Below are 13,982 nucleotides of genomic sequence, written 5' to 3' on the forward strand. Positions count from 1 at the left end.
CCTCCACCGAAATCCCTCTCATTGCTCTCAATATCACTGCTCAAATCAATGAAAAACTCACTCCCTCCACTTTTCCTCAATGAAGAGCCCAATTTGAAGCTCTCCTCATAGGCTTATGACCTACTTGATTATGTCACTGGCATTTCTCAATGTTCGAATCCGGACAACAATTTAGTCTCAACCTTACAAAAGATCCATTGGGTTCGGCAAGACAAGCTTATTCTAAGCGCCATTCTAGCCTCTACCTCTCCTACTATAACTCCTTTTATCGCTACTGCTAAAACATCACATGACGCATGGAAGAAACTAACATGTCTGTATGCAAGTAGGTCACGGACAAGGGCTATGCAGCTCAAAGAGGAGATTACCTTAATTCAGCATGGAAATAGGTCCATTACTGAGTATTTGCATGATGTCAAGGCCTTGGTAGATGAGATTGCCATTATTGATCATCCCATTTCTGATGATGACCTAACTTTGTATGTCTTGCATGGTTTAGGTTCTAATTTTCGCGAAATCGCAGCGCCAATTCGAGCAAAGGAGAACTCACTCGCTTTTGAGGGGCTTATGACCTCCTCGTCGACCATGCCAACTATCTGCGAAGGTTAGATGCTACAACTCAGCAACTGGTAGCTACCGCGAACTATACAACATGGAAACCTGGTTCGGCTGGAGGTTCTGCAAAGAACTCCTCTAAATCAAATGGGCGTAATCAAAATAATGGGCAAGGTTGTCGCTCTCAACATGGATCCTGTCAGTCCAATAACAATCAGCGGCCCTTTAAGCCCAAATGTCAGATATGTGATCAGATTGGTCACACGGCCAAAACATTTTGTCAGTTATCTCAAAACAAAGTCATTGTAAATTGTGCCGCCATTTCCAAGGCAACTGAACAAAAATGGCTTATTGATTCTATTGCATCTCACAATATTACTGGTGATCTTCAAAACTTGTCTATTTACTCTGAATATGATGAAACTGATGAAGTTGTTCTTGGTGATGGTTCAGGTTTGGCTGTCTCACACATTGGTTCTTTAGCCCTTCATTCGCCTAAACGCACTTTTATCTTGAAAGATACTTTTTGTGTTCCAACCATCAACAAAAATTTAATTTATGTGTATCATTTTACATCCCAGAATAATGTCTATGTTGAATTTTACCCCTCTTATTTTCTTGTGAATGATCAGAAAATGGGGGCGATCCTATTCAAAGGTGCATGTGAAAACGGCGTTTACATTTTTCCAGAATCAATGATGGGAACTCCTTAAAAAATGATTGCTAATGTGCATGAACGTATCTTACTTGATGGGTGACACAAGCATCTTGGACATTCATCCTAAAACTGAAAAAGTTTTAGTGACAGTGACGCCATTCGGAAACGCCTCTCCTTCATCCTTGCATCAGTGCCCTAATTCTTTCATTTTATTTTCCTCTCCATCCATGCAAGTGCCTCTACCGTTGTCTTCATTGCCACAACCAGTGCTGCCATCGCCGTCCACCACAGTTCCAAAAGATGTTTCCGCTACTGCCGCATCATCTTTAGGTAACCCCTGTTCTGCATCTTATTCTTCCTCTGCACCTTTATGTTTACACGACAGCTTAGATGCATCTCACATTCACTCCAATTTGCATCTTTCACATGAACCTCTCTTCCATGAAAATCCTCCCTCTACTCTAGGTGAGATTGAAATTCCACTCCCCCTCCCCCAAAATGATGAAACCCGCACAAATACCACTCAGTTAATGATGGAGAAAAAGTTGAATAAAAATATTATAAAATTAAATTTTTTTATAATATACGTTTTTAATATGACAATGCTAGAGTGCCTACCAAATATGTCTGCAAAATGTGCACGCTAGTACAAATGAGTTTTTTCATTTTTCTTTTCTTTTTCTTTAAGTATTTTTCAAACATCCATAACCATTAAAAAAAATAAAAAAATACAAATTCACTAATAGTCACTTCTTTAACCATTAGGAATATATATATATATATATATATGAGTGGGCGCATTTGGTTGACATATTTGTTAGTCATATTATAATTTTTATTTTTAATATTATTTTTATTTTGAGATTTGAAAAAATTAATTTTTTGTGTTATATTTGGAAGTTTATGAAAGTTATAATTATTAGATAATGATTAGATGATAAAGTTGAAAATTTGAAATTAAAAAATGTTATGTTTAAACGATGTTTGAAAATGAAATGAGATAAAAAATTTTGATATGAGATGAAAGAATCTATATTTCCAAACAAGCCCTAGACTAATTAATGCATCATAACAGTTTGAATTCTGAGAGCTGTCTGGATGAGATCAAAACTACTAGATAATCAATCACTCAATTCTTTTTTCAATCCTCCAACAATGCTCTCCATCTGGTGTCAGCACTTAGCCATATTGTTTGAAAATTAAAAGGGTCAACTAGATTTGTGAGCATTGAGTGATTGTAATTTACCAGTTGGCATTTTCTGGGATACACGAAATCTTTGGCATTTATGCGACAGATGAGATGTATCTTTAAATGCATATAGAATTTCTTGCTAGCTAGGCAATTGATGATCAGCAGTACTGACTACTGCATGCCGGAAAGCAACAACTGGGCTCCTCATGATTGGACTCTTGGAATAAACTACACATACCCACTAAAATAATCATATTGTTCATGACTTTTCTTGACTTTCTTCACTATTATGATTTATGGGCCGGGGAATCTTTATTTTTTATATTTTTATACAAGGAAATATATCAAAAGTTTTTCTATTTTGCCTCTACTTAGAGTATTAATATTGATTTTTTTATGAAAAAATCTTGGAAAAAGTCGTTATCAGAAGCAGTCACTTTTGTACACACTATGTGGTATCATCCAAACTACACATCTTCCACACATCATCCAAATCGGGCTGAGAGAGAGAGAGCTGGGTGGAGAGCGAGAGAGAGGTGGACGGCTTGGCTAGCTAGGAGGTGCTCAGGGAGGAGTCGCAGTGGTTAGGAGAGGTGCTCGGTGAGGCTAGAACCGACGCATGGGGGCGATAGAGCCGTCGGTGACCCCGAGCTCGTGTGAAACCCATTTTATGGATAGTTTGCGTGTGTGCGACGGAGAGGGAGATGGAGGTTCATGGTGGCTGGGTCTACAAGAGGTGGTCGCCAGTGTGAGGTGGTGGAGGTGCGGTGGCCTGGGTGGCCGCGTACGGCGGCACAAGTGGAGAGAAATGGGTGAAATCCATTTCAATTGGGTTATCGCAGGGGAGAGAGAGAGAGCTACGCGTGGGGGAGATCGGTGGTAGCTGGCTTGGTCGCCAGCGTGAGGGGGAGTCGCTAGTGATGGCGATGAGGCTGGGCGGCGCACAGCGGCACAGGGCTGCGCTGAAGGAGAATCGGGCGTGGGGGAGAATCGGGCCAGAGGAGAGAGAGAAAGTGAGGAAAGAGAATTAAAAAAAAAAAAAGGGACCAGAAGCAGCCACATAGTGTGTACAATGTGTGCTGCACAGTTATAGTGGCTGCTCTGTAGCACGATTCATACATTTTTGAGCCAAATAATAAAAAAATATTATTATTATTATTTATTTTTTTTTCTAAAATTACTTATTATTTTTTATATTTTACAATTAGCACCATTGCAAATTTTATCATTTAGCATCCACTAGAATTTTTTTTCTAAAATTCTATCCGTTGGTGGAGAGAGAGAGAGTGGGAGAGAAGAGCGAAAAAAGTAATAAAATAAGATTTTGAGAGTGAACAATGCATCTTCAAATTTGTAGAAATATTATTCATAACTATGCAAATTTTTAGATGTGCATAATCCAATACAGCCCAATTTAAGGTTATATTATGCAAATATATAGATGCATATGCATATGCATAATCCAATTTTAGTGCTCTAATGTTTTAGATACTTGTAGTTTGCTTAATATTGTAAATGAGTCGAATTTGAGTATTTTTTTTTTTTAATATTATGGGCAGGGATTTTTATTTGTTATATTTTTATACAATGAAGGATATATCAAAGGTTTTTCTGTTTTGCCTCAATTGATACTTAAGATTCTCCCATTTCAAATTGAATAACTTTTGATCTATATTATACTCCAAATCTTTGCAAGTGGACGGACGGGATCATTTTTTGTTCCAACGGTTTTCATGTTATATGTGGTCTTCCTAATATAATATTTAACTGATTTGTCTTGCTAAGTTGTATTTTCTTGTTGTCGGGTTGAATTAGTTGTTACTATTAATGTTGTTTTCCTACGTGCATCTTACCTCGGCAGACTGAACTATGTCCGCGTCCCTGAGCACAGACAATATATATTCTATTGACAGCAAGTCAGCGGAGAATTAGAGAATTGACAACAAGTGTTAGAATAATCTTTTCCTCGATCATGATTCTTCATAACTTTTGCATAATTTCGTAACAAAATTTACTATTATAATATAATAATAATTATTATTATAATAAGAAAAATATTAAGTCTATATAGAAATTTTACACGAAAAATTTAAATGTTGACGTAGTTTAATGTAATTCGTCATATTATAAAATTTTCTTTTATTAAAAAATAGATCTGATATATTATATTAAGTCATGTTAATATGTAAATTTTATTTTGTAAAATTTCTAATTTTACACAATTTCTTTGAAAATGCAAAAATTATCATAAAAGTTTTCATGCAGGTGGGTGAGCCACATTTTTTTTTAAGAGTTTTTGAGAATTTATTCATCATAAAACTACACAGACATCTTTTTTCTTCTTTTTTTTTTTTTTTTTTTGCTTTTAAAAACAATTGAACATATTGCCGTTTTGTGACGGATGCAGTTTTGACTTTTGTGGCCGGCCGGCCGGCGGTAATTAGGCTGTCATTTTCTTCTTGGAAGACTTTTTTAATTATGCATGAGAGCTATGAAAATTACATGCAGTGATGATCCAAAATAGCAAGCCGAAAAAAAAAAGGAATCCTTGAACAGACCCAAATTCTGTGTTTATTTAAGTCTAATTGGTGGACCTTTAATGGGTCCCATACCACATACCAAACACTGCCTAAGGCGTGAAAAAAATCATTGGATTTTATTTTTTAGGAATCACACAATATTTATTGAATCTCTTTAATTGTATATAGATAACAGAAAAGAGTATCCATACATACAAACAATCACGTCTGTTTCAAAAAGAAAAAAAAAAAATCACGTGCCCCGAATCCGGTATGGATCTTCCTTATTATCAATAATAATAATAAAAAAGAATGGTTACTCTGCTGTCTAAGTAATATCGTTGGTTTATACTGTTAATCATTTTTTTTATTTTTTTATTTAAAATTTTTTAATATATTTAAATATTTTTAAAAAATAAAAAATATACTAATATATTTAAAATTACTTCTTTAATTACTAATTAAAAAACAATATTTCAAAAAAAAAATGTCATTTTCGTTTGCGCGCGCGCGCGCGTGTAAAGCTAAAGCTAAATACGTCCCCATCGAGCACAAACAAATTTACTCTTTTTCGTGAATGACATTCCACTCCACGTCCAATACAACGTCGCCGCAACTCACGAAATTGTGTTCGAATACACTCAGCCATATTTGTTTATTTTTCTTGGCCAGCTTTTCAGTTTGAAATAGTTAAATAAAATATTATTTTTAATATTATTATTATTTTAAAATTTAAAAAAATTATAATAATAAAATAAAATATTTAAAGTGAATTTCGAATCTAAACGAAACTCGTCTGAGTAACCATTGTAATGAATCGTTAGAATCTCAATCTCTTAATTTCTTCAATTAAAAATTAACAACATTGATGTCCAATGAAAAAAAAAGAAGAAAGAGAGAGAGAGGCTCTATGAACAATGAACAAGATTTTAGTATTCATTTTCCTAATCAAACAGTTGTCATGTCATGTGAGAAGGAAGTGGGACAGAATGCCTCTCCCAGTCCCTTAAATTCAGAGCTTCACCACTTCCCTTTCATCCCTTAATCTCCGCCTCTGATCCCCAACTCTCTCTCTCTCTCTCTCTGAGCAGTCTAGCCACTCGGCCAAGAAATCTCAATTCAATGGGTTTCGAGGGAGATGAAGAGTCGCTCAGCACCCAGCAACAACCCGCCAAATCCATGTTCAGGTACAACTCTCCCTTCGTCCAAGTCTCCCTTATTGGCCTCGTCTGTTACTGCTGCCCCGGCATGTTCAACGCCCTCTCCGGCATGGGTGGTGGTGGCCAAGTCGACCCCACCGCAGCCAACAACGCCAATACCGCTCTCTACACCACCTTCGCCGTCTTCGGCGTACTCGGCGGCGGCATCTACAACATCCTCGGTCCCCGCCTCACCCTCGTCACCGGCTGCTCCACCTACGTCCTCTACGCCGGCTCTTTCCTCTACTACAACCACAAAGAGCGCCAGGAATTCGCTATTGTCGCCGGTGCTTTCTTGGGCGTCGGCGCAGGCCTCCTCTGGGCCGCCCAGGGCGCTATCATGACCTCTTACCCCCCAATTCATCGTAAAGGGACCTATATCTCCCTCTTCTGGAGTATCTTCAACATGGGTGGTGTAATCGGCGGCCTTATTCCTTTCATTCTCAACTATAACCGTGCCGAGGCAGCTTCGGTTAACGATGGCACATATATCGGTTTCATGGCCTTTATGTCAGCTGGGACGCTTCTTTCTTTGTCTATTTTGCCACCGAGCAAGGTGGTTCGTGACGATGGGACACGTTGTACTAATATCAAGTACTCCAACGTTAATACCGAGGCGCTTGAGATTCTTTTTTTGTTCTTGAACTGGAAGATGCTGCTCATAGTGCCTGCCGCTTTGGCCAGCAATTTTTTCTACACGTATCAGTTCAATAACGTGAATGGGGTGATGTTTAATTTGAGGACTAGGGGGTTTAACAATGTGTTCTACTGGGGGGCACAGATGTTGGGCTCGGTTGGCATTGGATACATAATGGATTTCAGCTTTCAGAGCAGGAGGATGAGGGGATATGTTGGGATTGGAGTGGTTGCGCTTCTCGGGACTGCTATTTGGGCTGGTGGGCTTGCCAGCCAGCTCGGCTACTCGCGCAGTGACAAGCCGGAGAAGTTGGATTTCAAGGACTCGGGTGCCGATTTCGCGGGGCCATTCGTCTTATACTTCAGTTATGGGTTGCTGGATGCCATGTTCCAGAGCATGGTTTACTGGGTGATTGGAGCTTTGGCTAACGATTCTGAAATCCTCAGCAGGTATTGATTATTGTTTTATTGTTAAATCTGTGCATGTTTGTATTGTTGTTGTGCATTTGGATTAGAGTAAATGTGTTTCTAGACCTTCTATATGTATAGGTATTGAGAATTGTTTTTTATTCCAGAAATTTGTGTCATTGTATTGCAGGTATGCTGGGTTTTATAAGGGAGTGCAGAGTGCTGGGGCAGCAGCCGCTTGGCAAGCTGATGCACACGGTCTATCCTTCATTGGCCAGTTGATTTTGAATTGGGGCCTTACTACAGTCGGTATTCCATTATTGGGGGTTCTTGTCATGTTGGCAGTGAACGATGACAACAAGGCAGAAGAGGAAACTACCAAGGAGGCTGCTCTTACTCCAGCTACCCCTGCCTATAAATGACATAAGATGTGGAGGGGCTGAATTCTTTAATCCATCATGGTTCTTGTGTTCTCCACAGTGATCTAAATCTTGGGAGCTTGAAAATTTCATCGAAGGCTGTATGCGATTTATTTACTGTCATTAATCATCTTTCATGAGGGTAATGAAGTTCATGTTTTGTGCAGAATGTCTGTCCCCATATGTTGTTGTTGCTCCTCTTTATGCAAGCTTAATAACCACCAAGCTAGGCCCCATATCATTAAATTCGTGTCCTTAGAAAAAGCGGATTTGATAAAGCATTTTTTACCTTGTAATCTTATACAAGCTGATTCCCTATATTGTTTTGCCTGATACTCTAATAGAGATTCACTCAGATGGTTTCCACATGGGAGTTCTGAGAGATATTGGAAAAGGAGTACTATCTTGCTCAATGTCATAAATATCATAGTTTTCTGTTCATGTTATTATTTCATAGGTTGTGGTTTTGATTCTTTTGAAATGTCGCCTAGCAGGGAACTAAAGAGCATCGTATAGAATTTAGGACTATATGCGGCAGAGAAAGGAATTAAATGCTTTGAATTAAGTTCTGAAGTTACCTATGGGGGCAGTACAGATAAGAGGTGACCGAAGTGGCAATTGAACTAAGCAAATCTGCCGCACGTCCGAACCATGAAAACTCTTGGATTTGATGATTTACCTTTTGACACAGTAAAATTATAGTGGACCATAGCATAGCATTGACAAAACTACCACCGTCAACCATTATTGGAGGTAGTGGTAGGGACGAAGGAGACTGACTTAAAGGGAAAATAGTTCTTATGGAGCTCTAGTGTGATAATTTCATTAAGGTAATTATGACATCTGCACTAAATTGTGATGATGTGGGGCTAATGCAACAATCTGTATTTGAACACAGCGCAGGAAGGTCTCTTTACTGCTCATGTTTATGAATGCCGAAATTGGTGTGTTTTAGTCTTTGATTGAAGTGGCTGACAAATCCTTAGATTGTGAAAATATAAATGTTGAGTGAAGTTTCATAGTTTATTTTCTTTAGGATTAGAGTCATAATGGAATCTGAGTGCCTTGTGATTTTTTTTTTTTTTTTTGATACATGGGGGAGGGGGATTCGATCCTTGGTTCTCTTAGTGAGAAACCAAGGTGTTGCCAATTTGTCCAAAAGACCTTGGCGAGTGCCTTGTGTTGCTCACAAGATTTTCTACATCTTCAGGTGTAAAAAGTTTTGGTGACCAAAATGGGTCTCACCAGAATCCACTTTCAATTTACACTAACAAAACTGTACAAGATTTGGTAATTGTGTTGTGAAAGAATAATGTGATATTCTACTCTAGATATTCATGAAAATTGTACCTATGATATGAAAGATGAATTTCAGAGGTCCAAATACAGATTTCTTTCCGTCTCATTTCTATCTTTCTTTCTTGCTTTATTTTTTCTCATTAATTTCTACCTTTTATTTTCGTTCTCCTCAAAAGATAGCATTTTAAGAATGTCTACTGTTCCAAGAAAAATGGTTTGAAGGAAATGAATGATGGTTAATGTCCTAATATTTTGCAGAACATTCTTGATTCCTAAAACCGGATATATGGGTTAGTGTTATAAAGCAACAAATTAAAACTCCAAATATAAATATCAGAGGAATAAAAATAAATTAACAATTGTTCCAGATCTTCACATGAATCCCAATAAACCAGACTGAAATTAGACAAGTATCATTCCAATGATAAATCTCTTATAGTTAGATTTATTGTTTCTGTTAAGTTGGAAGTGTCATCACGCAGTTGCAACAGGTGCATCACTTCTATCTCCTGAGCTTGGAGTGGCATCTGATTTCTCAGTCTTGGCCTCAGCTTGCTCCTCCTTTGCCGGCTCTTGGGTCTCCTTAACAGCCTCAACTTTATTGTCATTGGATTCTTTAGCAGGGGCTTCAACTTTGTCAACTTTGTCATTGGATTCATTAGCAGGGGCTTCAACTTTGTCCTCTGTTGTTGTCTTGGTAGTCTCTTCAGCTGCCTCCACCAAAACTGGTGCAGCTTCAATGGTCTTCGGTTCAGAGGACAAGTTTCCATTCTCCTCCTTGGAGATGTCTACCAAGGGTGCTGCACTCTGACTCTCGACCCCATTGTCGGTCCCCTGCAGTCACAAATCAGCAAAACAAAACAAAAGGAAACAGCATCATAAATAATCAAGTACTTCTGCAATGAATCTCAAGATGGTCTGGAGGGATCAGAATGCATGCAATGCATACTTGAGCAGAAGTCTCCCCGTCATCCTTCTTGGGAGCGGCGCAACCATCAGTGTGGATTGACTCGGCAAGGATGTCAGACTCCCTGGGCTTAGTCGCACAGCCTCCCATTTTATTGAATTTTGTGGGAAGGATGGGCGAGTTGGGGAGTTGGGTTGCTGAAAGACCAGTATAGGATATATATATATATATATATATATATATATATATATGCTTATGAATGAGGGAGTTTGAGGCGGAGGACTAAGGGAGAGGTGGGAGGGTAATATAGCCAGAAGATGCAGATATTTAGGAGCTATTTTTGGTTGTGCAAGAGCTCGTTAGGCTGGCAAATTATAGGCCAAAAGTCTGTGTGTGACTTATTCATACCGACGGCCAGAAGTTTGCTTTTTGGGCCTCTCGTGATGGATATGGAGTAACTGTTGTTTGTTGTTAGTTATGACAGTTATCCGGAATTCTTGGATGGCAGCCTAGACTAGCCTGATGGTTGCTCTAAACTTGGAACTCTAATGTCGCGAATTGGTTGTCTTTCTAGATTTGAATACATACCCTGGGGTGACGGGTAAAAAAAGGGAAACACCTGGAATCTCCATACTATCACCCATTTTCGTATTTGATATCGAAGCTGCTTCAAACAAACTGTCAAACATTTTAGGTCATGTCTGGATGGTAAGATAAAATGAGATTATCTATAAATAGTAATGAAATAGTTTATGAATAATAATGAAATATTTTGAGTTATAATATTTTATGGAGTTTTGGAAAATGATAGAGAAATAGTTGAATAAAAGTTGAATTATTTTTTGTGTTTTGTTTAGAAGTTTAGAAAAGTTGTAAACTTGTAATGATTAAATGAAAAATTAAAAATTTGAAATTGAAAGTATTTCTGTTTATTATGATTTATAATGACAAGATTTAAGTGCATATTTATCAAACAGTTAACAATTTTTTAATAATAATATTTGCAAAAAAGTTCTATAATTAAGGTCTCGTTTGTTTTCAGAAAACATATAATCTAATCTAATCTAATCATTACAACTTTTCTAACTTCCAATACAAAATAAAATAAACAATTCAACTTTTTCAAATTTCAAAACAAAAATAATATTAAAAAATATAGTCTAATAATATTTTGTTCATCTTTTTAACTTTAATCTCAACTCATCTTATCTCATCTACGAAAACAAATGAGCCAAAGATTTATTGTGAAAAATTATTTTTCCAACCACAATCTCAAACGGTACTAAATGCAATGCTTAGGCTCTATTACTATTTATTATTTTATCATTACTTTTCATTTACTTTTCACTATTTATTATTATTATTCACTATTATTTAATATTTTATTATTATTTTTTCACTATAATTCACAAAATATCTAACATCACCACACTGTCCAAACTCAATCTAAATTTTATAACTCGAATCTATTTAGGATTTGAAATCTGCTACTTGATTTGGGGATTTTAATTTTCAACGCAAATTAATCGCTTTCACATTAGATCTTCAATTCTCTCGAGTCTCGGCAACATTTTCAATTATCTTCAAGTTTTTTTAAAAATCTCAACCCAATTAACAAATCAAATTAAACTATTTATTTTTCAGGGTGTAAAGGAAAATACGATGCTTAGAACAAAGCGAAAAGCGAGTCTATTTTGAAAATTTATTTCGAAAAAAATTCATGTGTGTAAACAAATTATATACTAGTTTTTATCTAAATTATATGCTCTTCAAATGTGGCATTCCCCTTGTTTCAAAATGTTGTTGCCGTATTCAAGGATCCTCCAAAACCACACGCGTATATGTATATATATTTATATATATTTTATGAAGGTTCTGTTGCATGCGGATGGTGTTTGGAAATATTTTTTAGCTCCATTTTTGGATGTTCTCACCTTATTATTGTTCATCGCTGGAAATGGAAATGGCCTCTTCACTCATGATGTTCTCTTTTTTGCAGAAACTCTCATTTTACTTGCACAATAGGTTCCTGTCTACTATATGGAAATTATGTTAGGAATGCCTCGAGTCGAGACTTCATAAATATATATATATATATATATATATATATATATTTATTTATCGATATGTGGCTTTCATTAAAGTCAGTGTAAGGGGGGTTTTCTCCCTGTCGGCTCTTAAAGCAAGCCTAGTAGGGACTACTTGGGAAGTAAGCAAGAGAATCCGGCCAAGCCCATTTAAGCCCATTGACCTTTCTCTAAAAGAAGTCAGTGGGCCTCTGCAGTGTACTTGGCTTGCGAGTAAAACCCACTCACGAAGCAACTCATGTGTAGGAAAAGTGGACGGTAAGGGTAGATGAAACTCGCCACTCTGACACTGCCCCAATGACAAACTACCATTGGAAACTTGCACAACTAAGTGGGCGGGAAATATGAAGAACCCGTGATCTCCTGACAACAGGCATGAAAAGGCTTAATAAGAAACGTTTTTGGGTAAAGTGAGTCAATAAGCCACACCGCATTAATGGCGCCACTCCCCGGACTCCACACCGCATTAATGACGCCGTCCCAGAAGCCACGCCGCATTAAATGATTCTAACTAAATGAACAGTAGAAATGACAAATGCCCCTCAAAGTCAGGGATAAGCTGTCCTCACAGGAAACCTAGTATAAGAGTCGATCCCCACGTACAAAAAACTTTTTCTAATTCCTCTAAGTTTACACACAAAATACTAAGGAGATATACTGACTTTAGTATCGAAGACTCCCCGGCCACTACCAAAGCCCCCCATTCTTCGTGTTTGCTTAAGTGTGCAGGTGAAAGACCGAAGACCTGAGTTGTTGAAACTTAACCTAAAGGCGTGTGAAACACGACATTAATAGTGGTGCAGTCTGTGGGATCTTTATAGACTTCACGTGTCCTTCGTATGCATACGATAACCCGTTCTCAGATAATTCGGGGTCAAGAAGAAGCAAAGTCGACAAATATGAAAGCAAGGCTCGCCGCAATGGAATAACTGGTAGGAAAACTAACTATGGAGCTGGAGACCCTTTGAAAGGAGTACGAGATGCTCAAAGTAACCACCAACAAGCCATAAAATGAAGCAGAACCAAGCAACAACGAGCACGTGGGATCCGAAGAGATGGCGAGGAAGATCCCTCCAGTATGAGCAGGACGAGCTATGTAACCTTAAAGGAAGTCTGAAAAGATGGCGAGGAAGATGGGCGCATCGTCATCAGTAGACCAATTGCTCACCAATCCATGCCTACATTATAGCGAGGAGGTGATGGTCGTGCCCCTACCAACAAAGTTTCGAGTGCCCCTCATGGACATATACGATAGCACTAGATATCCCTTTGAACACTTAGAAACCTTCAGAGTCCACATGACTCTGCATGGTTTCCTGGGAGAAGTGGCATGCAGGGCTTTCCCCTGACCTTGAAGGGGCCGGCGAGAGTATGGTTTAGGTCTTTGATACCCAGGTCCATAGACAACTTTGGGGAGCTGGTCGGCATGTCCTCACACAATTTATGGCGAGCCGGAGAAGAAGACGCCCCACGGCATACCTTTTCACCATCAAGCAAGGAGAAGACGAGAGTCTGAAGACATATCTATTCAAGATCAACAAAGAACGAATGACCACGGACAACCAGGACGAGAAGATAACTTTGGCGGCGCCCTTGGGAGAAGTGTGGCCCTAATCTGGTTTCATGGCAAAATTGGCAAGGGGAACTCTTGCCATGCTGCGAGAATTTATGGATCAAGCTGACAACTTTATCAATGCCAAGGACACACTTCGAGCCTTGATCGAGCCGTGGAGGAAAGAGCTAGAACATGCGGAAAGGAAAGGGAATCGCCAACCATGGGCAAGGCTCGCAAGAAGCTGGAGAAAGGGTCGTGCACCAACAGGAGAGAAGAAGCCCCTACGAAGGGTTTGGGGCTTCGATTTGACAGGCCGGCACTCGCCATCCAGAAAGACAATCGCCAACCCGCCCAAGAAGACAACTACAATAGCACTGGTCATCGCTATTGCACCTACCACTGGTCCACCACTCATAATACCGAAGGTTGCCTTTCCTTAAAAGAGGAAAGATAGCAGGTTGGCAACCGAGGCAGCGGTACCCTCCCTATCGGAGGCCAGAGTGGGAATGGAGGTGGAGGTCATGGAAAAGAAGTGTGGAGAGAGTAAA

At 38.6% G+C, this 13,982-nt stretch overlaps 2 protein-coding genes across 2 annotated transcripts; one reads left to right on the plus strand and one right to left on the minus strand.

Moving 5' to 3' along the window:
* Positions 1-5,825: 5,825 nt before the first annotated feature.
* LOC121254872 (UNC93-like protein 1) lies at positions 5,826-8,027 on the plus strand. Its single transcript, XM_041155058.1, has 2 exons — positions 5,826-7,209; positions 7,358-8,027. Exons 1-2 carry the CDS (start codon positions 6,047-6,049, stop codon positions 7,587-7,589), a joined length of 1,395 nt encoding a protein of 464 aa, XP_041010992.1. The 5' UTR covers positions 5,826-6,046; the 3' UTR covers positions 7,590-8,027.
* Positions 8,028-9,155: 1,128 nt separating this feature from the next.
* On the minus strand, positions 9,156-10,020 carry LOC121255896 (brain acid soluble protein 1). Its single transcript, XM_041156447.1, has 2 exons — positions 9,835-10,020; positions 9,156-9,719 (listed from the first exon to the last, which is right to left on the minus strand). Exons 1-2 carry the CDS (start codon positions 9,940-9,942, stop codon positions 9,360-9,362), a joined length of 468 nt encoding a protein of 155 aa, XP_041012381.1. The 5' UTR covers positions 9,943-10,020; the 3' UTR covers positions 9,156-9,359.
* Between the last annotated feature and the right edge of the window lie 3,962 nt (positions 10,021-13,982).

The sequence above is a fragment of the Juglans microcarpa x Juglans regia genome, chromosome 3D (genome assembly GCF_004785595.1).
Source record: "Juglans microcarpa x Juglans regia isolate MS1-56 chromosome 3D, Jm3101_v1.0, whole genome shotgun sequence".
NCBI lineage: Eukaryota > Viridiplantae > Streptophyta > Magnoliopsida > Fagales > Juglandaceae > Juglans > Juglans microcarpa x Juglans regia.